At 45.1% G+C, this 27163-nt stretch overlaps 2 protein-coding genes across 11 annotated transcripts in view; one reads left to right on the forward strand and one right to left on the reverse strand.

The window, feature by feature from the left end:
* The window catches only part of FAM234A (family with sequence similarity 234 member A), a 31872-nt gene extending 17653 nt beyond the window's left edge, over positions 1-14219 (reverse strand). Inside the window, exons 1-2 of one of the 6 annotated variants that reach the window (XM_067013716.1) lie at positions 14138-14188; positions 1064-1163 (exon numbers count right to left, since the gene is read on the reverse strand). The gene's annotated coding sequence lies outside the window, so the exon portion shown is untranslated. Of the gene's footprint in view, positions 1-1063; positions 1164-2942; positions 3240-14137 lie in introns of those variants that run through there. The other 5 variants (XM_067013719.1, XM_067013717.1, XM_059036352.2 and 2 more) reach the window with 5 other exon arrangements.
* An 8897-nt stretch (positions 14220-23116) lies between these two features.
* The window catches only part of LUC7L (LUC7 like), a 31393-nt gene continuing 27346 nt past the window's right edge, over positions 23117-27163 (forward strand). Inside the window, exons 1-4 of one of the 5 annotated variants that reach the window (XM_067014143.1) lie at positions 23120-23339; positions 24170-24240; positions 24503-24585; positions 25221-25315. In XM_067014143.1, coding sequence (XP_066870244.1) covers positions 24576-24585; positions 25221-25315 — 105 coding nt within the window. In that variant the 5' untranslated portion in view covers positions 23120-23339; positions 24170-24240; positions 24503-24575. Of the gene's footprint in view, positions 23340-23457; positions 23873-24169; positions 24241-24502; positions 24586-25220; positions 25316-27163 lie in introns of those variants that run through there. The other 4 variants (XM_059039218.2, XM_067014144.1, XM_059039216.2 and 1 more) reach the window with 4 other exon arrangements.

The following is a 27163-nucleotide window of genomic DNA, read 5'->3' on the forward strand; positions in this document are numbered from 1 at the left end:
ACTTTGTTGTACAGCAGAAATTAACACATTATAAATCAACTATCCTTCAATTTTAAAAAACAGTGTTATGTTAGCTGTAAAATCATAAAGAGAACATCTTGTCAAGGTCCAGAAACTACACATACTTTTAGGCCATAAGAGTTCAGAGTTTTATTCATAACTTTGTAAAATGCTATTTATGTATGAAACAAAGCAGGAAAACATATTGAGAGGGGTTATGTTCACAGAATACTTCTTCAAGGTATTACTTTTCTTAAACATACATGCATAAGTAATATTTAAGGAAGTCAAGCAAAGTAATAGTACAATTCCACCGTTGTGTACGTTGTCAGTGACAAAAATAAAAATGCTTTGGTGGTTAAAAAAGAGAGAGAGATTAGCACCAAAATAAAAGAACCCTAAATGCATGTACGTAAGGTACAGGATAGTGAGAAAGAGCAGATTTTGAAGCTGGGTTTGGTAGTGAGCTCTGCCTCTAGACTGTGGCTTTCCTCAGTTTCTTTTTCCTATTAGGTTGTTGGGAAGGTTTGGGTAGTGCATGTAAAGCTCGGGGCTCAGTGTGCGGTGGGGGCGCATGGGGACGACTCCCTCCATCGTTGTCACCACCCTCTCCCTGTGCTGCTCCTTCTCTTCTCCAGACACAGAGATCTCAGGCATCTCACCAGCGCCCTCTTTTCCTGTTAAACGAGGTGTTTCAAGCCTGGAGCTGCCCAAGGAGTTGAGGGGTCTATGTTTGAGATCCTGAGAACCTGAACCTGTGTTCACTAAGGAACACAGTCTCTTTGCACCGAAGGGTCCCAAGTCCTCCAGTGAAGTCCCATGACCTCCCACCCCTCTGTAAGGGGGCTTCACAAAGCCTGGGTCCTACACTACTGGCAGCACACAAGACAATTTAGGTGGTGCCAGGTGTGAACATTTTTATTTCTAGTTATCTCTGTATTTTTTATGGATGTCTTTCTGTTTATGGTGACAGTGGTCTTAGATTTCTGGTAACTGATAAAGGTTCTTTCCTTAACTGTTTATTTTGAAGTTACTGCTTTATAGGAAGTTGCGAAGATCATACCGAGAGGCCCCGTCTCAGCCTTCCCCAGCGGTTACAGCACAACTGCAGAACCATATCAAAACCAGGAGAGCGACATCGTAGTTCTATGCCATGGCGTTCCCTGTGTAGATTCATGTATATCAAGATACAGAACTATAATCCATCACCACAAAGAACCACACCCACCATCCCTCTCCCCTGGCAACCACCAACCTGTTCTTCACTTCTAAAATTCTGTCATTTGGGAAATGTGATGGAAATGGAATAACATAGTATGTGAACTTTGAAATTGGCTTTTTTCACTCAACACAATGCCCTTGAGGTCCCTCTGTGTTGCTGCTGTATGAATACAGTTGATTCCTTGTATTGCTGAGTAGTCGTCCCTCAGTATCCACAGATGCTCAAGTCCCTTACATCAAATGGGATGCACATAACCCTAGACACACACCCCTCGCCGTACACCTTAAATCATCTCTAGATAACCTATAATACCCAGTACACTGTAAATGCTATGTAAACAGTTGCCAGTGTGCATTGAACTCGAGTTTCGCTTTTTGGAACTTTCTGGATTTTTCCACCTGGAATACTTTCAATCTGCAGCTGGTTGAATTCACAGATGGAGAACAGGGGATACAGACAGCCAACTCAGTTTTTAAAGAAATGGCAGCTTTGTAGTTTTTTGCTAACATATGTAGGATTGCTGTATTTTCTGTGTGGCTCAGCCTTTTTATCATTGCACAATGCCCCCCGCCCCGTCCCTAAGTAATGCTCCCTCTAAAGTCTATCTGACATTAATAGTTTTTTTTTTTGGTGGTACGCGGGACTCTCACTGTTGCGGCCTCTCCTGTCGCAGAGAACAGGCTCCGGATGCGCAAGCTCAGCGGCCATGGCTCACGGGCCCAGCCGCTCCGCGGCATGTGGGATCCTCCTGGACCAGGGCACGAACCTGTGTCCCCTGCATCAGCAGGCAGACTCTCAACCACTGCGCCACCAGGGAAGCCCTCATTAATAGTTCTTATCTTCTCTTAATGTTTGCATGGTATATCTTTTTCCATCCTTTTATTTTCAATCTGCCTATATCATATATTTGAAGTAGGTTTTTTTTTTTTTTTTTCTTTTTTGGCGCGCGGGCTCAGCAGTTGTGGCTCATGAACTTAGTTGCACCGCGGCATGTGGAATCTTCCCGGACCAGGGCTCGAACCCGTGTCCCCTGCACTGGCAGGCGGATTCTTAACCACTGAGCCACCAGGGAAGTCCTGAAGTAGGTTTTTTTTAGACAGCACAAGGATCTTTTTTTTTTCTTTTGGCAGTGCCACATGGCTTGCAGGATCTTAGTTCCCCAACCAGGGATCGAACCTGGGCCACGGCACTGAAAGCACTGAGTCCTAACCACTGGACTGACAGGGAAGTCCCTGGATCATGTTTTTTTTTTTTTTCAAATCCACTCGGCAAATCTGTATTTTCAGACCACTTACTTTTAAGGAAATTATCCATATATTAGGCCTTTATTCTGCCTTTTGTTGTTTGTTCTGTTTTTTGTTTCTTACTTTTGTTCTTCCTGACTTCCTGTGGATTACTTTATGAAGAAGGGAAACATTATTTACAATTCCAGTTTTAATTATCTAGGTACTTTAGCGTGTTTCGCTGCAGATTTTTAGTGGTTGATCTGGACATTATTAGACACACCTAACTTATCACAGTCTCCTGCTGTCAGCATTTTCCTAGTTCAAGTGAAGTGTAGAGACCTCATGTCCCTGCTTTAAGCCTTTACCAGTCTGTGTGTAATAGAATTGTGTTAAATATCTCCTCTACATACATCTACACATCAGTGTTATATTTTTGCTTCATTCATCAAACATAATTTAGAAAACTCAAGAGAATGAAAGTCTATTATATTTACTCGTATTTTTGCTTTTCCTGTTGTTCTTTCTTCCTAATGTTCTAAGAATCCTTCTCTTAACATTTCCTTTACGTTTCAAGAATCTCCTTCAGTCATTCTCTTAGAGCAGGTTTGCTGGCAACCAATTCATTTTCCTTCACATGATAATGTATTTATTTCTCCATCATTCCTGATGAATAATTCCCCAGATATAGAATTCAGTGCTTGACATTTGATAGGTTCTTTTCTTTCAGTCCTTGAAAAACATGATGCCACTTCCTTCTGGCCTTCACAGTTTCCAGTGAGAAATCTGCTGTCCTTTGAATTGTTTTTCCCCGTAACTCAGATGTCAATCTCTCTTGCTGCTTCCAAATTTTTTTCTTTGTCTTTAGTTTTCAGAAGTTTAATTACAATGTGTCTTGGCATGGGTTTCTTTGGGTTTATCCTGCTGAAGGTTTGCTCAGCTTCCTGAACCTGTAGGTTTACATCTTTTGCCAAGTGATGGATATTTTCAGCCATTATTTTGGTTTCTGGGGCAGCAGCTCAGCTGTGAGAATCCGGGGTGGGAGAGCTACCGCCCAGGCCATGGGTACTTGGGACATGGCTCCCTCCTCCAGCTCTGTGCCCCCGGACTCTCTGGTGTTTTCTTTTTTTTGGTGGTACGTGGGCCTCTCACTGTTGTGGCCTCTCCCGTTGCGGAGCACAAGCTCCGGACGCACAGGCTCAGTGGCCATAGCTCACACGGGCCCAGCCACTCTGCGGCATGTGGGATCTTCCCGGACCGGGACACGAACCCGTGTCCCCTGCATTGGCAGGCGGATTCTCAACCACTGTGCCACCAGGGAAGCCCTGGTGTTTTCTCTTAAAGTGTATTTAACTAGAAAAAGTGAGTTGATTAAAGAAAAGTACTAAATAAAAATAACTGTGTAGTTATGCTGTGAGTATGGCACAATCCTGAGTGGCACATGAATGAAGTGGGAACACTGCTTTCTTGGCCTTTTCCTGTCCCTTCTGGGGACACCTCCACTCCTGGAATATGGAGCCAAGCCCTACATGCTGCACAGTCCTGGTTACTAGGAATTTGCCATATTCTGAACTAAAATCTGCTCTCCTGTAACCGTCCCCTGATCCAGATTCTGTGCTTTGGAATAATATCTAACCCTTTTACCTATATGTAAGCCCTTCAAGTGTCTAAAGGCATACATGAAAAAACTATGTTCGGGAGGTTGTCACCTGCTACCCCCACAGCTGTGGCCCCCATGATGGGTTGTAGACCCTCCGGTGTCCCTGAAAAGCCTAATCCTAACACTTCCTTGTGTCTAAGTCCACCTAAAACATCCTTCCCCCTCAAACCCTACCCACCCCTCAAGGCCCATGGAAAATGCCATCTTATTTATGAAGCCTTTTCTGGTTCTTCTAACCAAATGTGACCCAAATCCAGTCTGGCTTTTTTTTTTTTTCTTGGCAGTGGGGATACTTGTTTAAAAGGAAGGTCACAGTTTAGGAATGATTCCCTATCTAATCTAAGTCACCACAGGTGGCGGTGTGGTCTAGAGGAGGGGCTGGGACTGGAGACCCCTCCCATCCAAGGCACCCGGGCAGAGACCCCCTCCCATCCAAGGCACCCAGGCATCTACCCAACCTCTCTACACCAGTCAAGGTTCCTGTTTGCCAAAAACACTTTAGCTAGCGTAGGCAGAAAGAGAATTTGTTGGAAAGAGATTAGACAGTGCCCAGAATGGATGGGGAGACCAGAGAGTCAAACTCAGAAAACGGGTGGACGCCAGGGATGCGAGGTGGCTGAGGCTCCCTTGAGCCCATGGTCGTGGGGTCAGTCTGGTTCAGACACAGCCTCTGGCACCAGGCCATGCCACCCCCGGGCTCTCTCAGGAGGACCCTCCGAGGACAGGATGGGCAACCCAGCCCCCTCGGCTGGGACCCTTTCTCTCCCCTACACACTCTCACCAGCTCCCTGGAGAAGTCTGGAGACAACACCAAGCACAAACTGGCCCCAAAGAAACACAGCTCCCAAACGTAGAGAAGCAGTGGGGAAATGTCACACCTGGGCTTTCCCAGTCCTGCGGGTTGAGCCACGCAGACCCCAGGCCTCAGGACACTGCACGGTGAGCAACACCAATGGCCGCAGCCCTCACCTCAGGCAAAGCCTGACCTCACAGAGTTATTTTTATACTGGGGTCAGTAATAAAAAATTCTGAAAAGTGAAATACTGAATTCTGCTTTGTAATGTCTTTGAATATTTGACGGGCTTCATGCAGAAGGGTGGCAGCAAGATGAGGGCCAAAGGGCAGAAGCCACAGCAGCCATTTCAGCTCCTGTGAGGCAACAATGCCCTCCAGACGGAGGGTCCCAGAGCAGGGATGGCTCGGGACGTTCCAGCTCTGGTGTTTTCTGACTGGAGGTTGAAGCAGAACTGGTCCTAAGCTTTGCTTCCCGTCATCCCTCTAAGAGCAACGACTTCACTCACTGTTCCCGCAGAAATCAGAAATCACTGGCTCACTCGCATTACTCTGAATAATTTCTTTTTTTTTTTTTCCTTTTAATCATTAACAGAGTTCCAAGTTAAAGATACTTCATAACAGATAGGTGAAAGATACTGTGATCCTTCTCCAGGGAAGGTTTCTAATCTTCAGGAGAGAAACCTGGGTAGGAAGGGCATACCCAGCATAACCAACTCAAGTAACAAAACTTTATTCACCTAAAAACAAACTGAGTTGGACAGAGGGAGAGATGATAACCTATTTGACTCCTCGAGGATCCTTGAGAATCCTCACTTCCACCCCCCTCAGCCGGGTCCCTAAGGGCAGGCGGTGGGACCGCAGTGCCGGGTGGGGTGGGGCAGTGAGGATGGGCCCATGTCAGGTGGGTCAGTCGCCGTGCCAACTGTGCTGCTGGCTGCACAAACGTCCACGTGTGATAGACTCTCATATCATCAGACACACAGACAAGGGAGCCCGTGTGAAAACTGGCGAAACAGGAATGAGGCAGGTCTGCAGCACAGTGATCAGCACTGTGCCAACATCTAGCTCCCACCTCTGATAATGTGCTGGCCCCAGGGACGTCACCACTGGGCCCGGGGGAAAGCACTGCAAGCTTTTTGTAATATCTTGTGAGTCTATATTTAGTTCCAAATAAACAGTTAAAAAAAAATAATTTAAAAAACCCTTGAGGGGCTTCCCTGGTGGCACAGTGGTTGAGAATCCACCTGCCAATGCAGGGGACATGGGTTCGAGCCCTGGTCCACGAAGATCCCACATGCCGCAGAGCAACTAAGCCCGTGTGCCACAACTACTGAGCCTGCGCTCTAGAGCCCACGAGCCACAACTACTGAGCCCATGTGCTCCGCAACAAGAGAAGCCACTGCAATGAGAAGCCCACGCACCATAACAAAGAGTAGCTCCTGCTCGCCACAACTAGAGAAAGCCCGCACGCAGCAATGAAGACCCAACGCAGCCAAAAATAAATAAATAAATAATAAATAAAATTTTAAAATTAATTAAAAATAATTTAAAATTAATTAAAAACAAAAACAAACTTTGAGCAAGGGAGGGGCGTCAGAGCTTCCCCAGGGCCCGGAGATACCTCAGAGCCGCCCGATCATGAAGCTTCTGCTCCAGAGGTGGGAACTGTTTCTGTTTTGTTCTGCTTGTTCTTGGCAGAACATCAACCACAGTGCAGTTCTACAAGGACATCCAAAGGAACAGCCAACCCCCAACCTGCCACTATTTCAAAATAATTGCTGCCTTTCTGCAAACCCCCCACAGCAATCACTTCCCTTCCCACCGTGGGGAAAAGGTCCTTGTGGTTCCTTGCTGCTCGTGTATAGTGACTCCCGGGAACATGTACAGTACCGTGCAGGTGCCCGAGGTCACGAAGGGCCCGGGAGCATGGCCACTGGGCAGCAGGGGAGCGCTTGTGGGGATGGTGGGGCCCCAGCACTGCCAACACTGAGGACACGCCTGATCCTGAGCCCAGGTGTTGTGGCAGAAGGCTCACACCAAAGGCACACAAGCAGCTCAAGGTGCCAACCTGACCCCAGCAGACACAAAGGTTTATCTATCCCTAAGCTGAATCACTAAGTCTTTGAACTCCAGGCTTTTTTCCTTTTTGTTTCAAATCGAAGCTGCTGTTGTTAAATTCCACATAAAGAAGTAAGAGAAACTTAAAAAGTCTTTTGCTTCTAATACAGCAATGAAGCAGCTGCAACCATAACCTAGAATAAAGCGCATCCCTGAAATCAGGTGTGTTTACTAGTTCCTCGTCGGCCAGCACAGAAAAGACCCATAGCCACCGGCCTATGGGCTCTAAGTAACAGGCCCACTGGAAAGACAGGCTTCTGGAAGTCCAACCTGGGCATAAAAACGCATATTTCTGTGTTAGCTAAACTCAACGTGACAAGCCTGGAGAACAGGGGTCCTGGGGAACATCAGGGCAGCAGATCTTAAAGGAAACACAATGCACATTTGTACACATATACAGAAAATTAAAGGAACACTTCCCAGATACTGAAAGGGAATGAAGAAGTTTTCACTTAAAACAAAAGCTGTTAGGACACAACAAATGAAGAAAAGATAATAAAGGGAAAGACTCTGAGGTTAAGAGACTTGTATCTTTACCTCATTTGCATCTAATATCCTTTTCTGTCATTTCTAACCAGCTCGTGGTCTTAAGGACAGAGATCAGAAATTGGTTCACAGGATTTCCAGACAGTCACTGACTGGGATTTTCTCCTGTCACTTCTGAGCTTCTGAAATGATGACTATGCAGCACACTTTTTGACTTAAATGTCAAGTAAAACGAAACAAAAAAGAAATGAAGAAAAATGTGAGAGATGAGAAAGAAAATGTATCAATATGATACATATTAGGGTAAAAGGTATGAGTCTAAGAATAACCTGCTTGAGATAAACATGCAATCCCTGTGTACAGCTTTTCAAAGGGCCACACACCTGAGGGTGTGTCTGCTCAAGGCCAAACCTGCCCTCCTGCCTGGTGGGGAAGGACACACAGTAAAGCCCAGTAACAATTAACATTTGGAGGGGCAGGAATACGCAGTATTTGCATAAAGGAAATAACTCCTTTTTCTCCAAGAGTTCTTTCTCTGAGAACAGTTTACTGAGACAGAGAGAACAGAAAATTCAAAATTAAAAATGTCTCACTCTAACTTTTTTTGATGGATAAAGAAAGCATAAAGATTCTAACAGGTGAGACACTGAGAATAAATAAGCAATGATGCTGTTAAAGAAAAAAAAAAATTCTAACAAGGGCAGGGACTTTGCTGGTGGCTCAGTGCATAAGAATCTGCCCGCCAATGCAGGGCACATGGGTTCGATCCCTGGTCCGGGAAAATCCCACGAGCCACGGAGCAACTAACCCCGTGCGCCACAACTACTGAGCCTGCGCTTAGAGCCCGCGAGCCACAAATACTGAATCCGCATGCTGCAATTACTGAAATCCACGCACCTAGAGCCCATGCTCCTCAACAAGAGAAGCCACCACATTGAGAAGCCTGTGCACCGCAACAAAGAGTAGCCACCACTCACCACAACTAGGGAAAGCCCGCATGCAGCAACGAAGACCCAATGCAGCTAAAAATAAATAAAATTAAATCTTAAAAAAACAAAAAAGATTCTAACAAGGGCAGAGGGAAAAGGGAAAAATTGCCCCAACAAATAACTGACAATTCTACAGCTATTATGAAAGTAGGGTGTTTAACCTTTTTAAACTAAAATTTGGTAACTTTTTTTTTTTTAGGAGAAGAGACCACTTCAGGGGACTTTAATAAGAGATGCACTCCCCCCTCCCAATTTTTAAATTTTCAATTTTACAGAATTCTTTTTGGACAATGAATCAGAGATCAGACTTTGAAAATTAAGCACTTCCACTGGAAAGGTAGTCTGCATATTTTAAAAATTGGTTTAAACTAAGCAAAATTTTTGTTAAGTTTAAACTGGATGCCTTAAAATCTCAACTCTGGTTTTAGTTGAGAATTTTGAGAACTTGGTACTACAGTCAGCTCTGTGACAGAATACAGAAGGAGTAGCCCACTTCTATTTGCCCAGACACAGAACACCCTCCTCCACTCACACAGGAATAGATACTTCTCGTATTACTTGACCTCACTAGGGTGACAATATCACAAAGTAGACATTATTTTAATCAAAGGTACTTGCAAATTAGAAAACACACAGAGAGAAAATACATTTAAATAGGCAGAGGAGAGGCTTGGAGGAAACAGATGAGCTTTTTAATTTTTTTATTATTATTTTTTAAATTTTTATTGGAGTGTAGTTGATTTACAATGTTGTGCAGATGAGCTTTTTAAATGGAGAAAATATGTAAGGAATACTTAGTAAAAGACTCTGATTATAGATTAACTTTACTATCTAGCTTCACCAGTTAGTAACAGAAACTGAAAGGATTTTGTCACTGGATTAAACCATGAAAAGATCAGCTTACCACTCTCAGACTGCATACTGATATGGTCCAGGGTGACTCTGAAGGTGCAGCTGAGAGTGGAGCAGATTTCTTTCTTTCCACTGGGGAGCTCTCACCCCTAGTTCACACTCAGTGGGGTTACTTTTCTAAAGGACAGAAATTACATTGGACAAAACATACTGCATCTTGTCATGTATCCACTGGGCATGTGTTTTATCTGCAAATTGCCTTTGTCCACTTGGCCTTACTGTGATTTGACCAGTAAATGATCCTGGTTTTTTCTTTTCTTTTTTTTTGTCTGTGCCAGGCAGCTTATGGCATCTTAGTTCCCCAGCCAGGGACTGAACTTGCACCCTCAGCAGTGAAAACACAGAGTCCTAACCTCTGTACTACCAGGGAACTCCCAGGGATCCGGATTTTCAAGTCTTCCCTCGGGCTGGTCCTCCTGCCAGGAGGCCCTCTCAGTGCTCCGAGCCTGAGCTGGACTAGCATCAAGCCTACGTGAGCACCGCGGACCAGGAAGGCCACCTTCCACCTGAGAACTCGAATTTTTCTTTCAAAGCACCCATAATACTCCTCCCACAGCCTCTGACAGAGAGCTATTTTAGGGCAGCAGGACTTCTCTGGTGCCAAACAAACAACCGACGTTTGGTAAGTGTCAGTTAAACTAAGTGTCAGTGAAACGGGGGAGAGAGCTTTCGGGAGCCATTCCTTGACAAGAAGGTGAGAGAAGGCTCATCATGCTCTTCATTCAAGAGCTTATCTGCATGCACAGACCTCATGACCTGTAATCACAAACCGATCTTACCGTGTGAGCGCTCAAATGCTCTTCCCCAAAGCTAGCTGTGACATATACAAACAGTTTAGCAATGTCTTTTACATTAGGAGGCCTGTGTCCCGGCCCAGTGGCCCTTAGTGTTCTGACAGCACTTCAACCAGAGGCATGTGAGAGACGCCCACAGAACCCAACTGGGCAGACTGGGTTTTCGGCTGAGCAAAGCAGAAGTCAGACAATGCCGGCTACATTGTTCAGCTGTTTACAGCCGAACAACTACTTCTTCTCTTCACCAAAAAATAATCTCAAGACAGACAATAGGCCCTTAATCATCTTTCAAATGAGAACAAATTTTAAGGTCATGCATGGTTCCCAGATAAAGGCAAGTGTTTCACAGGCAGGTCAGTGCTTAGGACCTGAACCTCAGCACACAGTTCCTCTCCTTCACGAGATGCAAAACTTTCAGAGTAATTGAGGGCGGCTCACATACCACCTAAAAGGGAGTTACGGAGGAATGGCTATCAGAATTTCAGACAAGCAACTGTTACACAGAACAAGTTTTGTAGGTTTGTCTGTAAAATAACATGGAGTAAGCTTTTTTCCTGAGTTCTAAAGAAGATTTAATTTCCTTTGATTCCCCCACAAATCAGTGTTTCTTCTTGTCCTTACATTAAGGACAGCAGAAGCTCTTAAGAAGATAAAGTATAATTCTTACTTGATCACTTTCGATCAACCCTATAAATAGGCCTCAACTTCAATTTACTTATTTACCTTTATTTTTTAAAAACCTGTTGTCACATAAATGTTTAAATATTCATGAAAGTAGAGACCACCAGCCCCATTCACCCACGACCCAGCTTCAACAATTACCAACACAGAGCCAACCTTTTCCATCTACAGACCACATTTCTCTCCCATGCCCCACCTCCAATTTCTTAAAAAATTTGCTTCAATTTTTAAAAAGTTAGAGATATGCCACTTGATCTCTCAATATCTGCTTCCTGGTTATTCATTTAGGAAACAGCATTCTTCTTCATTTTGGACACCACATCCAGACAACCTAAGCTCTATGAAGGATTTTACAAAGTCAGAGTGGGAACAAAACTCACTAAGTTTGTGGGTTTTCTAAAGACTGATTTTGGGTGAGGTACATAGTAAATTTTGAAACCACCACAAACCCTGTAGATTCTGATGCATCTCTTCAGTTGAACCCCTCCTTTCATCAGCCGCTACTTTAGATCGTATTTTTATAACTTCTCACCTGGATTTCTGTAGCCCTCTCAAAACTTCCTTGATACTGCAAGAGACAGCTTTCTAATATCTCCTGATCATGTCATTCCCCTGCTTGAAACTCTTGACTGATGTTTCACAACTTTAGAACAAAGCTCAGCCACCTGAGTTTTTCTGCAGGTCTTTCTACCACCTGGCTATCACCTACCTCTAGTATCATGTCTTCCCAAACCCTACACCCAACGTCGTTTCCCCCGTCAAAAGGCTGACCTACCAGTAACTCCTACTGGGCCTTCACAGCCCACTAAACCAGACCCCCACCCACCCACCGCCCACCACTGCTCCATACCCACTGAGCCACTGGTGAGACCTACCCCCAGATGGTGAGGAACTTCGAAGGGCATCACTTGTTTATTGCCTTTGTCTTCCCAGGACAAAGCATAGTGCGTGGCATAAAATAAACATACACATTCACCTGTCTGAATAAATGTCCAATTCTTGCTATGCCCTGCTTGTAAACTTTTCTGATTTGAAATAGATAGCATGTATCAGACATAGGGGTCAATTTGACTACCTGACATCCACTCCTTCTCTCTGTAACAGCACCTGGATTTTCTTTGGGTAAATCCACTTTCCCACAAGCTTAGTGTGGTTCTGGTAACTTTGGGGAGGGCTCCTTACCCAGGGCTAGCTAACTAATCAGATTCACATGATTAGGACCCAACTGAATACTAGATCCAGAACTGCAACTGGAATTACAGGAATAGGCACTCTTTTCCCACAGGAGTGGTTTTAAAATATGTTCACAAGCTCTTTGATGTGCCTCCCTTCAAAGGTGAAGTCTTTAGTACCTAGTGATGCCAGCAAACAGAATGTGGCAGGAGCAGCAGCAAAATTCCAAAACTAGATCATAAAAACCATGGTGACTTCCACCGTCCTCTCTCTCCTCTCTTATCTCTTGCTCCAAGGGAAGACAATGACATGTGAGGATGTGGGCCCTGTGGCTAGGATATAAAGACTCCAGCCAACAGGCAGCCAGCAAGGAACTGAGGCCTTGAGTGAGTGGACTGTCTTGGAGTCAGACCCTCCAGTCCCAATCAAGACTTTAAATGACTGCGTCCCCAGCCAATATCTTGGTTGTAACCCCATAGAGTCCTTTGGGACTTCCCTGGTGGTCCAGTGGTTAAGACTCCATGCTCCCAATGCAGGGGACATGGGTTCGATCCCTGGTCGGGGAACTAAGATTTTGCATGCTGCGTGGAGCAGCAAAAAAAAAAAAAAAAAAAGAATCCCATGAGAGTCCTTGAACTATAATCACCTAAGTCACTCCTGAATTCCTGACCCACAGAAAGTGGTAATAAATGTTTGATGTTTTAATCCATTAAAACATCATTGATGTTGATTTGTTATGGAGCAGCAGATAACTAATACAAGCAGGTAGAGCAGAGGCAGGAACCTGAGAAGAAGAAAGGCAACATAGAGAGAAACAGGTCAAAGAGAAAGTGTGTGAGAGGATGGTAGTTAAGACCCCATCACTAAATCCTGATGATCTCATTTAAGCCCCTGGCCCCATCTATTTCTGGTCCCCTGGACTTTCCTAAGTGAAAGTCGGTGGAATGCCTCCAGAGGTTGAACTAGTTTTAATGGACACTTGACACTTGAAGCCAAAAGCACTCCAATCCGTGCAACAAGGACTCAGAGAACTGGTAAAATGCCCAAATAAATGTCCACTTCATTGACAACAGGGTCATTTCCATTTCACTCTTTCCTGATCCGTATTCTCTCTTTAGCATGCTCCATATTTTGCTTATTTATCTTACTTATTATCCGTATCCTCCCGTAGAATTGAAGCTCCTTGAGGACAGGAATTCTGTCTTGATGAGTGCTATATGCCTGGCACCCAGCAGACACTCAGTACTTGCTGAGTTCATCTAAGCTGCTGTAACTTCAGGCTCACAGGGAAAGTGCAAAGAGAGCAATGGAGCCATCTGGTCGAGGCTCAGAACATTAGCAGCCTGGGGTAGGTGAGCACATCACACAAGCTCCTCAGCTGAAATCACGGGGTTGCAAGTATTTGCAGTAGTCTATACCCTGATAACCTATCAGTCAGCTTCCAGGCAATCAAGTCATGGGGGAGGTGAGAACTCTCACAGACTGACAGCGTTCTTCCCCGCTTTTAAACTCTGCTTTGCTTTTGCTCCGTAAGACAGGCTGTAGGGAGCAATCACCTCTATAGATGAGTAACCGTCTGCTGAGCTTTGGGTTACTGAGTCAGTCGTCAAACAGACGCCGTCCTAGAAAGAGGACATGCATATCTGACCCTAGCGAGAGGCAGCTCATGGCCATACTGTTTTAGTATTAGTATATTTTTAATTACTTCCAGGCAACCTGTGCAGCGATGGCTAGCTTGCCTCCTATGCAGCCAACGGGGCTGGGAAGGTTCCTAATGGGAGTTAAATCCTGTCTTTGGGGGAAAGCGGGGCTGAATTGAGCGCCATGGAAACCCAGGCTGCGGCAGTCGGTCCTGCCAACCCGCTGCGCTGCCCGGCTCCCGCCGAGCTCCTCCACCCACAGCGCAGCGCAGACACGCGCGGACTCCAACGCTGGGCGGTGAGCGAGAGCACTGGCGGGCTCATGGGGCTGGGGTCTCCCGGGGCTCCGCGCCGACGCGGAGAGACACGGCCCGGGAGGGAAGAGGTGGACCCGAGAGAGGCCGCGGCGCGCACGCGCGAGAAGGAAGAGGACGCGCTACTTACCCGCCGCCGCGCCCTCCCGAGGCTGCCACAGCTGCTGCCGGCTCCGCCACCAGGCTGCTCGGCCCCGCCCCTGCGTCACTTCCGATCGGGCGGGGCGGAAGCGCGCTCAGGCCCCGCCCCACGGCCGGCTCCGTTGCTGAGCAACGCGGATGGTAGTGCCAGCCCGGCGGATTGCCTTGGGGGTGCTGCCGGTTTGCTGCGGTTCCGCGGTTGTTAGCGCGTTCGAGCATCTTTCGTTGGTTTTACTTGCGTTGGCCCGACGTTTCCTCTGCCGGAAGTGCCTGTTCTGGTCGTTGGTCCAAGTTTTGCTGAAAGGCTTGTCTTCTCGTGTTGTTTCGTGGCGCTCTGTATTGGGTATTAAGTTTTTGTCGGTGGCGTGTGTTGTAAATATCTCGGTTTGCGTCTCGTCTTTTCACTTTAATATTAAAAAAAGTGCCAATATTGTATGGTTAGTACTTTCAGTGTTTTGTTTAAGGAATCCTTTCCTACCCCCTTACTCTCCCACGTATTTTCCTAATGTTTTTTTAAAGTTTTGATTTTAACATTTAAGTCCTTAATTCAGCTTGGAGTAGCTTTAGTATGGGGTAAGAAGGTAACTTCATTTTTTTTTTTCCATTTGGATAACCAGGAGTCCTAATGCCATTTATTGAGTTAATACCTCTTTCCCCCAACGATCTGGCATATTTTTTAAAAACTCTGAATATGCATGAGTTTCTGTTGGGTTTTTAAAATTCAGCTCTATTATTTTTTAAAGTAAATTTATTTATTTATTTTGTCTGCATAGCTGCACGCGGGCTTTCTCTAGTTGTGTTGAGTGGGGGCTACTCTTCGTTGTGGTGCGCAGGCTTCTCATTGCGGTGGCTTCTCTTGTTGTGGAGCACAGGCTCTAAGGCACGCAGGCTTCAGTAGTTGTGGCTCGCAGGCTCTAGAACGCAGGCTCTAGAACACAGGCTCAGTAGTTGTGGCGCACGGGCTTAGTTGTTTATAGGCATGTGGGATCTTCCCGGACCAGGGCTCGCTCGAACCTGTGTGTCCCCTTCATTGGCAGGCGATTCTTAACCACTGTGCCACCAGGGAAGTCCTCAGCTTTATTATTGATAACTTTGTCCTAATGCTCACACAAGGGGTTCTGCATCAAATCAGATTTCTTGTTAATTACCCCACAGTAATAGTAAGTATGAAACATCCCTCACACCTCCCACAGGCCTCCCCCAACCGAACCCATTGAGAACTGATGGAAATTTTTCCTTTGTGAGTGGACTGACACAACATCCCTAGGTGAGGGATTCAGAAAAATGACTTCCATCTGTTCATAAAGGGAAAGAGACATCTGTCCTCCTCATCTCCTGAAAGGATCCCCTCTGGACTCAAGTATTTTGATATTTAGATGAATATCTCCAGACCCAGGCAGCCCCAGGGTACCTGGGCACCTAAGCCAGGCTGAAACGACTTGACCCTCTCAGAAAGATAAGGCAAATTATTATACTTTTGAATCACAGCAATTAACTAGACAAATTACTACAGACTTCATTCTCCTAAGTATCTGAAGAGTTTCATGGGACTAGGGCTTTTTACTGGAGCACTGGGAAATGGAGGGAAGTCTTAAATGCCCACAGCTTCTTCCTGGGGTCATTACATATTCTCTTCTGATGTGCAGGTGCCACACAATCTCAATTACAATACCCTTATAGTAACTCCTGATAACCTGGTTGGACAGGTCCCTCCACCTTATTTTTCTTCTGGAAAGCTTCAGCTATTCATTCTTCGGTCAAAATCACAATCAGGCCAAGTTCCACGAAAGAACCCTGTAGGGCTTTTCAGTAGAATGGTCCCCAATCTGTAAATCACACTAGAGAACTGACATGATTTATCTTTTTACATAGAATGCGGGCTCAGGACTTCCCTGGTGGCGCGGTAGTTCAGAATCCACTTGCCAGTGCAGGGGACACGGGTTCGAGCCCTGGTCTGGGAAGATCCCACATGCCGCGGAGCAGCTAAGCCCCTGTGCTACAACTACTGAGCCTGTGCTCCAGAGCCCACAAGCCACAACTACTGAGCCCGCATGCTGCAGCTACTGAAGCCTGCTCACCTAGAGCCCGTGCTCCGCAACAAGAGAACCCACTGCAATGAGAAGCCCACGCACCACAACAAAGCGCAACGAGGAGTAAACCCCGCTCACCACAGCTAGAGAAAGACTTTGCACAGCAGCAAAGACCCAGTGCAGCCATAAATAAATAAATGAAAAAGAACACGGGCTCAGACTCTCTCTGCACTTAATTTAGGCCTTCTATGATGTCTTACAGTAAGATTTTTATTTCTTTTGTTAGATGGCATTTTGCGGTTTTCAATGCTATTGATAATATTTTCTTGGGCATTCCCTGGCTGTCCAGTGGTTAGGACTCTGTGCTTCCATTGCAGGGGGCACGGGTTTGATCCCTTGTTGGGGAACTAAGATCACACAAGCCGTGAGGTGCAGTCAAAAAAAAAAAGTGTCTTTAAAAAATATTACATTTTCCATTGTTGGCATAGCGAAATAGTGCAAAGATTTCCATATTTTTTTTTTTTTTAATTTTTTTTTTTTTTTTTTGTGGTACGCGGGCCCCTCACTGCTGTGGCCTCTCCCGTTGCGGAGCACAGGCTCTGGACGCGCAGGCCCAGCGGCCATGGCTTACAGGCCCAGCCGCTCTGCGGCATGTGGGATCCTCCCGGACCGGGGCACGAACCCGCATCCCCTGCATCGGCAGGCAGACTCCCAACCACTGCGCCACCAGGGAAGCCCTCCATATTTTTTTTAACGAGCAACCATGCTAAGAATATTTTTAATATTTTGTTGGTGGATTCTTTTGAACTTTCTCAGAATATAATCATATAATCTGAATAAAGACAATTCTGTTTCTTCCCCCTCAATCCTTATGTCTTTATTTTTCTTGCCATTCTGAGCTGATAAATAGAAGCAGTAGTGTGCATCTTTGTCCTCTTCCTGATTTTAAAGAGAATATTTACAATAGTTGACCATTTGCTGTAGGATTTTTTTTTTGTAGATATTCTTTAACAGGTTAGAAATGTTTCCTTCTATTCCTAATTCCCTAAGAGTATTTTTATTGTTGTGAAGTAAAATTCATATTTTATGGCAAGACAAGAAAAATTTAAGCATAAAAATTTCTTCTCTGCCCTTTGCCTCCCCTCTCCCCACCACTGTGCATTGTATATCTGCATTATGCGTCGACCAAACCTCCCCATTGGCAGAAATACCTGCTCAACCATAAACAGCAGCGTTCTACCAGCACCCATAAGAAGACTCCTTAAATGATAACATTCTGGGCTTCCCTGGTGGCGCAGTGATTGAGAGTCCGCCTGCCGATGCAGGGGACTCGGGTTCGTGCCCCGGTCCGGGAAGATCCCACATGCCGCAGAGCGGCTGGGCCTGTGAGCCATGGCTGCTGAGCCTGCGCGTCCGGAGCCTGTGCTCCGCAACGGGAGAGGCCACAACAGTGATAGGCCCGCATACCAAAAAAAAAAAAAAAAAAAGATAACTAACATTCTTTCTTCATCTTGTACGGGACCACATGACCTACCACGATGACACTTAGATCTGGATCATGTAAACTGTCAATAATATGTCATTTGATGTACAGCCCTCTGTCTCAAAAAACTTATAAAACTGTTCCTTGACTTCTAATGGGCAGACAGTTCTCAGAGCTTTCTGAGTTGCTCTTCGTGGGTTATAGTCCTCAAATTTGGCTCAGATAAAATTTTTCATTTCTTTCTCAGGTCGATTGATTAATTTTTCATCTACATCATCAATGTGCATTGAATTTTATTTTTTTTCTGCATCTCTTGTGATGATTATGCAGTTTTTCTCTTCTAATCTTTTTTTTCTCCTTTAATATTTTAATGTGGTAAATGCTATTAACTTTCTAAAGATAACTGATCCTTGTATGCCTAGATTAAACCAATTTGCTCATGGCCTGTTATCCTTTTACATGTTGCTGGATTTCATTTGCTGGTATTGTTTAGAATGTTTGGCTCTATGTTTATGAGTGAGGTTGGATTATACTGCACTTCATTTTACTATCCTTGTCTAGTTTTGCTATCAAGATTATATTGGCCTCATAGAATGAATTGGGGAATATTTAATCATTTTATATTTTTCAGAAAGGGTTGTGGATTGGAATGGTCTGTTCCTTTAAAAAGTTGGGTAGAAAACCAGTCTTTCACCAATAAAACTAGGTGGGCCTGATGCATTCTTTGAGGAAAAATTTTAAAGTAAGATTTATTAATACGTTGATGCTGGTGCATAAAACCCCAACTTATTAGAGCAGGAGGGGACAGAGGGAAACTTCAGATACTGAGGTGACATTCTGGGTAATGTCAACTGAAAAAAAACCCAAAAAACCACACACACAACATGAGAGCTGTGAGTTCAATTTTATTTGTGGCTTACTGAGGACTGTAGCAGGAGAGACAGCCTATCAGTGAGCTCTGAACTTTGGAATGGGGCGGGTCCGGGGGGCGGGGTCAGTATATAATATGTATATGCTTTTGGTGAGGGGACTAACATGCAATCAAGCATATATCTTGGTAGAGGTTGCTGCTAGTCATGAGGGGCAGAGGTCTCTGTTAATTATTTTACTGCTTTTCTAGGTATGAAAAGATGCAAGAAATTGGGTTCATAAAGTTTTGTAATGAAAATACCTACCTATCTGAAGGCCTGTTCTGCCAGTTTTCCTATAGCACAGAGGGCTATAGGAAAACTGAAAACTGAACTTCTTTCAGGGTGTGTTGAAGGTCAGCGACTGCAGTGGCTGTTCACCTAATCATTGTAGAGCCAGATGGAGAGGAACTTTTTTTTTTTTTTTTTTTTTGGCTGCACCGGGTCTTAGTTGCAACATGCAGGATCTTTTTTTTCTTTTTCTTTTTCTTTTTCTTTTTTTTTCAGTTGCGGCATGCAGACTTCTTAGTCTTATCCACTGAGCCACCAGGGAAATCCCAGGATTAAGGCTTTTATGACACTTTAAATTTTTGACATTTCTGACTTGCTGTTCTTAAAATGAAGCACTATTACGGCCTTTTGACTCTTGAGAAAAATTAAAATTTAGAGAAAGCAAAATAGAATTTTCACTAGTATACAAGTGTGTGTTTTTTTCCTTTGTACTTTCACATACATTGTAATATTTAGAGTTAGAGCTTAATTTTATTAAGTGTATCTTAGTGTTTTATTTGTTTTTTCCATGGTCAGCAGTCTCCTCCTCTCTGGGGGCCTTCTTTCCCCTCTTCCTAGAACGGCAGCAAGACCCCACTGTGAGAAGGTTGGACCAATGCTGGCTGCCTCTGCCTACCAGCTCCTGTGGACTGTCAAGGTCCCTCCTAGGCATCACATGAACCTACTGGCCATCATCATTCTCTTCCTGCAGTTCAGATGCTTTTTCAGCCATCACACAAACTGCTGCAAGGGGCCTGAGAAAGTTTTAAAATTACTCTTTTAGTTTATTTAACAGTTATATGGCAGTTCTGACTTTATTATTATTGTGTCCATTTTAATATTATATTTTTCTAGGAATTTTCCATTTAATACAAGGTTTCAAATATAGTGGCATGAAGTTCATAGTGTTCTCTTAGTTTTTAATTTCTTCCCCCTCTGTGGTTACACTCCCATTTTATTCTTTAGTTTGTGCTATCTTTTTTTTTTCTATCAGTTTCACCAGAAGTTTGTCTATTTTGTTAGTCACTTCAAAAAACCACCTTTTGGGACTTCCCTGGTGGCGCAGTGGTTGAGTATCCGCCCACCAATGCAGGGGACACTGTTCGATCCCTGGTCTGGGAAGATCCCACATGTCGCGGAGCAACTAAGCCTGTGAGCCACAACCACTGAGCTGGCATGCCACAACTACTAAAGCCTGTGCGCCTAGAGCCCTAGAGCCCATGCTCCGCAACAAATGAAGCCACCATAATGAGAAGCCTGTGAACTGTAACAGAGTAGCCCCCACTCGCTTCAAGTAGAGAAAGCCTGCGCGCAGCAACGAAGACCCAATGCAGCCAAAAAAAAAACTTCAGAAAAACAAAACACCACCTTTTGGCCCAGTTGATCCTTTCTATTGTATGTTTATTTCCTTTTGTGTTGATTTCTGTCTTCTTTTTGTAATCTCCTTTCTGCTTTATTCAGTCATGTTGTGTTTTTCCTTTTCTAACTCAAGTTGAATGCTTGTTAGGTCATGAAATTACTGCCTTAAAAAAATATTTTAAGCATTTAAGACTATACATTTCCTTTTTTGGGGGGGAGGGGGTTGCCGTACCACGAAGCTTGCAGGATCTTAGTACCTTGACCAGGGATTGAACCCTGGGCCCCTACAGTGAAAGTACCTCCACTGGACTGCCAGGGAGTTCCCTATGTTTCCTTCTTTTTTTAAAAAAAATACACTTATTTATTTTTGGCTGCATTGGGTCTTCGTTGCTGCCCACGGACTTTCTCTAGTTGCAGCGAGTGGGGGCTACCCTTCGTTGCAGTGCGCGGGCTTCTCATTGCGGTGGCTTCTCTTGTTGCGAGGCACGGGCTCTAGGCACGCAGGCTTCAGTAGTTGTGGTGCATGGGCTCAGTAGTTGTGGCTTGCGGGCTTAGTTGCTCTGCAGCATGTGGCATCTTCCCAGACCAGGGCTCGAACCCGTGTCCTCTGTGTTGGCAGCAGATTCTTAACCACTGTGCCACCAGGGAATCCCCCTACATTTTTTTAAAAATTGAAGTATAGTTGATTTACAATGTTGTGTTAGTCAAAACACTTTAAAAGGTGTATACTGAAATCCACTTTTGTGATGGTGTATTGGTGTTTCCTGCAGTTCTGTCATCTTTTGGTTTGCATATTTTGAGGCTATTTGATTAGGTGCATGCAAGATTAAAATAGTTGAATGTTCCTGTGAACAAAACCCTTTTCAATACAATGACTTCTCCATCCTTAATATTTTTTCCCTTAAACCTTATACTGTAACTATATCAGCTTTGTTTATGTTGGTGTTAGCCTACATATTTTCCCACACTTTTACTTTCAACCTTTACACATCTTTGTATTTCAAGTGTATTGCTTCTCTAAATAGCATAAAAATGGATCTTCATGAAATCCTATTTGATTTTCTCTTTTAACTAATAAATTTAATCTCTATAGTTATTGTGATAATAACTTGTTTCTACATACTATTTTTTATGTGGACCGTTTTTTTTTTCGGTACGCAGGCCTCTCACTGTTGTGCCCTCTCCCGTTGTGGAGCACAGGCTCCGGACGTGCAGGCTCAGCGGCCGTGGCTCACGGGCCCAGCCACTCCGCGGCATGTGGGATCTTCCCGGACCGGGGCACGAACCCTTGTCCCCTGCATCGGCAGGCAGACTCTCAACCACTGCGCCACCAGGGAAGCCCCATACTATTTTTTAAATAAATTTTAATTTTGGAAAGATTTTAGATTTACAGAAAAATTGCAAAAATAGTACAGACATTCCCATATACCCTTCCCCAAGTTTCTCCGTGGGTTCATATCCTACTTAACTATGATACATTTGTCAAAACTAAGAAATTAACATTAATACATTGTTATTAACTAAATCACAGACTTTTTGTGTGTGTGTGTGTGCCATGCCGCATGGCATATAGCATCTTAGTTCCCTGACCAGGGATCAAACCCATGTCCCCTACATTGGAAGTGTGGAGTCTTACCCACTGGACTACCAGGGCAGTCCCACCTTTTGACTTGCTTTGACCAATAGGTAATGGTAGAAGGAGAGTTCTGGGGGTCTCAGCCTAGGCCTTAAAAGGACTGACAGCTTCCACTCCTTCCCCTGGGGCAGCCAGCTGCCATACTATGTAGTAAGCAGGGCTAGACTTCAGAATGTTACGATGTCATGTACAGAGACAGAAGCCACATGGAGAACCACAGAGGGTCCAGACCATCAGTGTAGCCTTCTTGGATCTTTACTCAGCCCGGTTTCATACAAGCAATTTTGTGAACCAAGCCAAATCACCTAGAGCAAAGAGCCCAGGGCCCAGCTAAGCCCTGCCTGAACTCCACAGAATAATGAGAAATAATAAATCGTTTTTGTTTTACACCATTGAGGTGTTTTTTTTTTTTTTTTTTTTTGTGGTACGTGGGCCTCTCACTGTTGTGGCCTCTCCCATTGCGGAGCACAGGCTCTGGACGCATAGGCTCAGCGGCCATGGCTCACAGGCCCAGCCGCTCTGCGGCATGTGGGATCTTCCCGGACCGGGGCACGAACCCGTGTCCCCTGCATCGGCAGGCAGATTCTCAACCACTGCGCCACCAGGGAAGCCCCACCATTGAGTTTTGAAGCAGCTTGCTACACAGAAATAAATAATTGACCTGCTTTACCATAAAATCGATTTCTTTATATGAGGCAAAGTTGTGCAGGATTCCATGTCAGTAAATCAGGCATCCTGCAGGCCTTTGGGTGTGAGGGCACTGCAGTCGGAACAAGCAAATACACATCTGAGTATGTGGACAGTTCCAATGGTATGAATCACGGTCCCCTACTGTCCGATGTACGCATGTGCTAGAGGCTCATCATCAGTCTTGGAAGTGGCCCGGGCTAGAGCAGCCTTGGTGGATGGCCGACTGTGAACTTAGGGACCACCACCAAGTAGTAGTCACAGAACCTAACAGGAACTCCATGCTTCATTTAACTTTCACAAGTCATGTGACAGGCACCATTTTCACAGGTGTAAAAAAACAGTCTGAGAGCAGCTGAAGGATACATAACCAGTTTCACGGCTAGAAAGAAAACACGGGATTTATTTTCTTGTTTTGAATTGTCTACATTTATTTCACTTTACTGCGGTTTAGCCTCGGCGGAGCACGTAAGTTTTGGGCTCCACACTAAAATCAGGGTTGGGACTTTGGCCCCGCCCCTTGCACAGCTTGCAGGTACACCGGAGACTCTGGCTCCGCCCCCAGACTACATTTCCCAGCAGGCCAAGCGCCGGTGCCGACGCAATTCCTCCCGGCGTGCCCCGCGGCGGGAAGAAGCCGAGCGGGTTCGAGGCTGCCGCGACCCTTCTTCGTTGCCGCCGCGCTGCCGCCGCCGACCCCGCCGCTGCCGCTGTCTGAGAGAAGCCGTCGCGGCCGCTACTGCCGCTCCCTCCGGCCATGTCCGCCCAGGCGCAGATGCGGGCCCTGCTGGACCAGCTCATGGGCACGGCCCGGGACGGTGAGTAGGGGCGGCCGGCCAGGCGGGGGTTGGGGCGGGAGCGAGGCGAGGCCGCCGGGCGGCCTGAGGCGGGGGGCCGCGACCGTCTGCGCCTGCGCGGGCGTCCTCCCCTCCCCCGCGCGCCGACCGGGGGCGCCGGGCCTTTGTTTGAGCTCTTCTCGCAGGCTGGGTCCCCGGCGGGCTCCTCCGTCGGAGCCCGCGTCGTCGGTGGGGCGCTAGCCCCCTTCCCGTTGACCTTCTGCGATTTCTCCGCCCCCCTCCACCCCCGCGGCCCCCGCCGCCCCTCGAACCGGGAGTCGGCGAAGGGTTGCAGCCAGCGTGGGCTCTGGGCGCTGGCAGCGGGCTGGCGGAGCTCCTCCGCGCAAGGGAGCCGGATGGCCTGGAAACCCCGGCTGTTCTTGTTCTGTACCGTTGCAAGGGGAGCCGTAAATTGAGCTTTTCTAACGTGGGTTCCTGCCGCGTGCTTTTCCAGCCCCCTTTTCCTCTAGCCACACAGGAGAGCCTCTGTTTAGCCAGTGCTTGGCAGTCGTTAGGTAGGTTGTACTGTAGGGAGGAGCGCAAGATCATGATGGTTGTCTCAGGAGAAAGCGGTTGCATCTTTGCAAAACTATATACCTGCTGTGGTTTGTGTTTTCTTTTCTACCGAAGTAATGAAGTTGTAAGTTCACACTGGCACATTCGCAGGGCTGTGCAGATTGTTTGCACTTTATTTCATAGGCGAATAAGTGCTTTTTAGGTTTCTTTGTATATTGAGTTGCTTTTGAATTGCTTCCCATATTTTTATTTCATACAAACTGAACAATTGTGGCCCCTCTATTTTATTTATAAAGGTTCAGTGTATCTTTGCCTGCCTACATCAATCTGCAAGGGAGTTGCAGAAAAGCCTCATGTTCATCGAGCCGTGAGTCACAACCAATTTCTAAGCTGTTATAACAAAAAAGTGTTTGCTTTTTTTCACAAGTAACTTTAAAAGTGTAGTTTAGAAAGAAAACATTTTCAATAAAAAGACACTACATTAATCCTGGATGCTTGCAAATCCTAAAATATATTCCTCCTTTAGTATTACACAGCTCTGTGTCATATACACAGATTAGCTTTAAAATTTGTCACATTCCACTTTGCCTTTACTTTTATGTATCATTCCCCTGACTTCCTTACTGCAGGTTGGGCAAGAAAACTTTTCCTTTAAAACTTTTCAACAGCGGGCATAAAATTCTGCAGCTGAGGTCTTGAAGAATGCAGATGGGTACAGTATGTGTTGGAACTCACAGTGTGTATTGACTAACCTAGTTCCTTTTTTGCCTTTTTTTTTTTTTTCTTCTTGGTATTGTCTTGTTAAAAGTGACTCTCAGGTGCCAACTGTCTTTTTAAAGGGTGGGGGTTAAAGGGGGATAGGTAGACTAGGTTCAGATTATTTATCAGTCAATAGTAGAGAGAGAAAGCTTTCTTCATATAATTTTGGGCAAAATACTGCCTATACGTTGGTCTATAGCAAAATGATTAGACTAATAAGTAGCTTTTGTTGGAAACTACCAGCTTTAAGTCATACATGGTGATTCATCGCCCTCTGATTAGCATGGGTTTTGGTATCTCATTGCCCACATGTATGTGTGGGGCTAATGGCCGTTTGGTGCTCAGCATTTTCCTTCTGACTCCTTGACTTCTTTGGCATAATGACGGAGTCAGATCTCTGTAAGTGTGATTCTTCATGATATATTTAGCATCAAAAATCATCTGTATTTCGTTCCAGTTGTAAATACCTCTAGATCAGCTTTTCAGTGTATTTGGTAGTCTGCAAATCATCCAGGTGAATTGTACCAGTTATGCTTTTGTGCTTAATGTGATAATATTGTCTTATTTAAAACCACACATGAATTTCAGGAGACGAAACCAGACAGAGGGTCAAGTTTACAGATGACCGTGTCTGCAAGAGTCACCTTCTGGACTGCTGCCCCCACGACATTCTGGCTGGGACGGTAGGTACATTTGGGAGGGATGTCATAGGACACTCAGATATGGATGCTGTGTAGGCACTGAAGGTTTTTCAGGTTGAATTCTGTTTTCCTTTACCAGGCAGAAATTACCTACTGCCCTTCAAGTGATAGGTTCTGTTAGTGTGGCGGAATTTTATATAATGACATATTTCATTTTTATAAAGTTCTTTTTGTAAAGTTATCAGGTTTTTGTAGAGTCATTTATACTGAGGTATTCACATAAGTAGTGCAAATAATAGTCTCCTTTGGCTTTAGCAAAAAGAGTATTTCAGGTCAGCCTGCAGCTCTAAGATTCTGGGTTGGTTTGTTTTCAAGTTAAACATATGTTAGACTTTTGATCTAATGAGGTATGTTTCTTCCCCAGATTTTTAGGTTTTTGAAAAATCAGGACTAACATCAATTTGCAATTTTGTGTTATGCCACCCTTTCAAGAAATCAATACATGATCCAATAAGTGTAGACCTCTCTACTTCTAAGTGAAGTGTAAAATTCTAAATGAAACTTTAAGTTCACTTCAGATGAACCAAACAGATAAATGCTAGTTTTGCAGAATGTGCACTTGTTCAAAATTAGGTAGGATTTAAGAAGACTAAAGAGTGTGGATTATCTGCGGTGATTCAGCCACTTACAGAAAATGCATCCTGTAAACACCATCACCATTTTAAGATTTCACAGCTCCCTCCTGGAATGTCTACTCATTTTAAGGGTCAAATGTGCATGTGTTGGGGAACATTTTCTTCATAATTAATTGTTGCTTTTATTATTACCATTTTGGGGGAGGAGCGTCTGGAAAACTGCTCAGGTGTATTGAATATTCTTAAGCTGGCTCTTCTGATAGCAAATAGGAAATGAAAGCCAAGCCCTGTGCCTTTGTTAGCTGGGGTTTTGCCTGCGGTTGACCTGGTATAGGAAAACGTTATAACTCCTGTGTGCTCCAGATAGTTGTGGGTACCATCATTGTAGACTACTGGCTTCCACTGGTCATAAGCAGTCAGCGGTAGGATACTCCTTTAAGAGGCATCATAGCCTGGAATTGCTGGTAGGTCTTAGTGGAAGAAGTCAAAGGGAATAAAGGGACATGCACCAGAGTGAAGCAGTTCAACCATATTTTTCTTGATTGTATACCTATGTAGCATTGTTCCAAAATGCTGGTGAATGAGGGCATTTCCTGCAAATGTTTATTGTGTTAGGTATAGGTTCATTTGCCAGATACTTGTTGGACACATACTCTGTGCCAGGCACTGGGGATGTGGTACCAATAAGACAAAATCTTCACTCTCATCTAATGGAGGAACAGGACAGACAGTAAATAATGAATGAGTAGGTTCTGGACTGTTGGATAGGGTGATAAGGAAAGGCCTCTCAGGAACACCGGAGCAAAGACCTGAATGGTGAGAAAAAACACACGTGTGCGTTTGGGGGATTAACGCTCCAGGTGGATGGCTGGAGCAGAGGGAAGCAGGGGTGCCTCAGGTGCCTCTGGGCTGGTGTGCTTCAGGGGGAGGGAGACAGAGGCTGTGGAACCAGAGCAGTGATGAGAGGCCAAGGACTGCTCAGCATCACTCTGTCCCGTGTGGGTTACAGGGCAGCTCAGACTGAGGAGGACAGAGCCCAGGAGACCCATGTTCATGTGAGGGTGCCGTGAACAAGTGTGCAGGGTCGTGAGGTCAGTTGAGACGAGGGTTGGGAACTTGGATGGTGTTGTAAAGGTTGAGCCTTACTGGTGTGGGCTACGTGGAGGTGGCAGGTGAGAGGTAGAGTTTGTGTTGTGTTAAATTGGAATGAATATAATTCGTTAGAACACAGCCGTAAAATGAAAATGGTTATAAC

The sequence above is a fragment of the Kogia breviceps genome, chromosome 14 (genome assembly GCF_026419965.1).
Source record: "Kogia breviceps isolate mKogBre1 chromosome 14, mKogBre1 haplotype 1, whole genome shotgun sequence".
Taxonomy (NCBI): Eukaryota; Metazoa; Chordata; class Mammalia; order Artiodactyla; family Physeteridae; genus Kogia; species Kogia breviceps.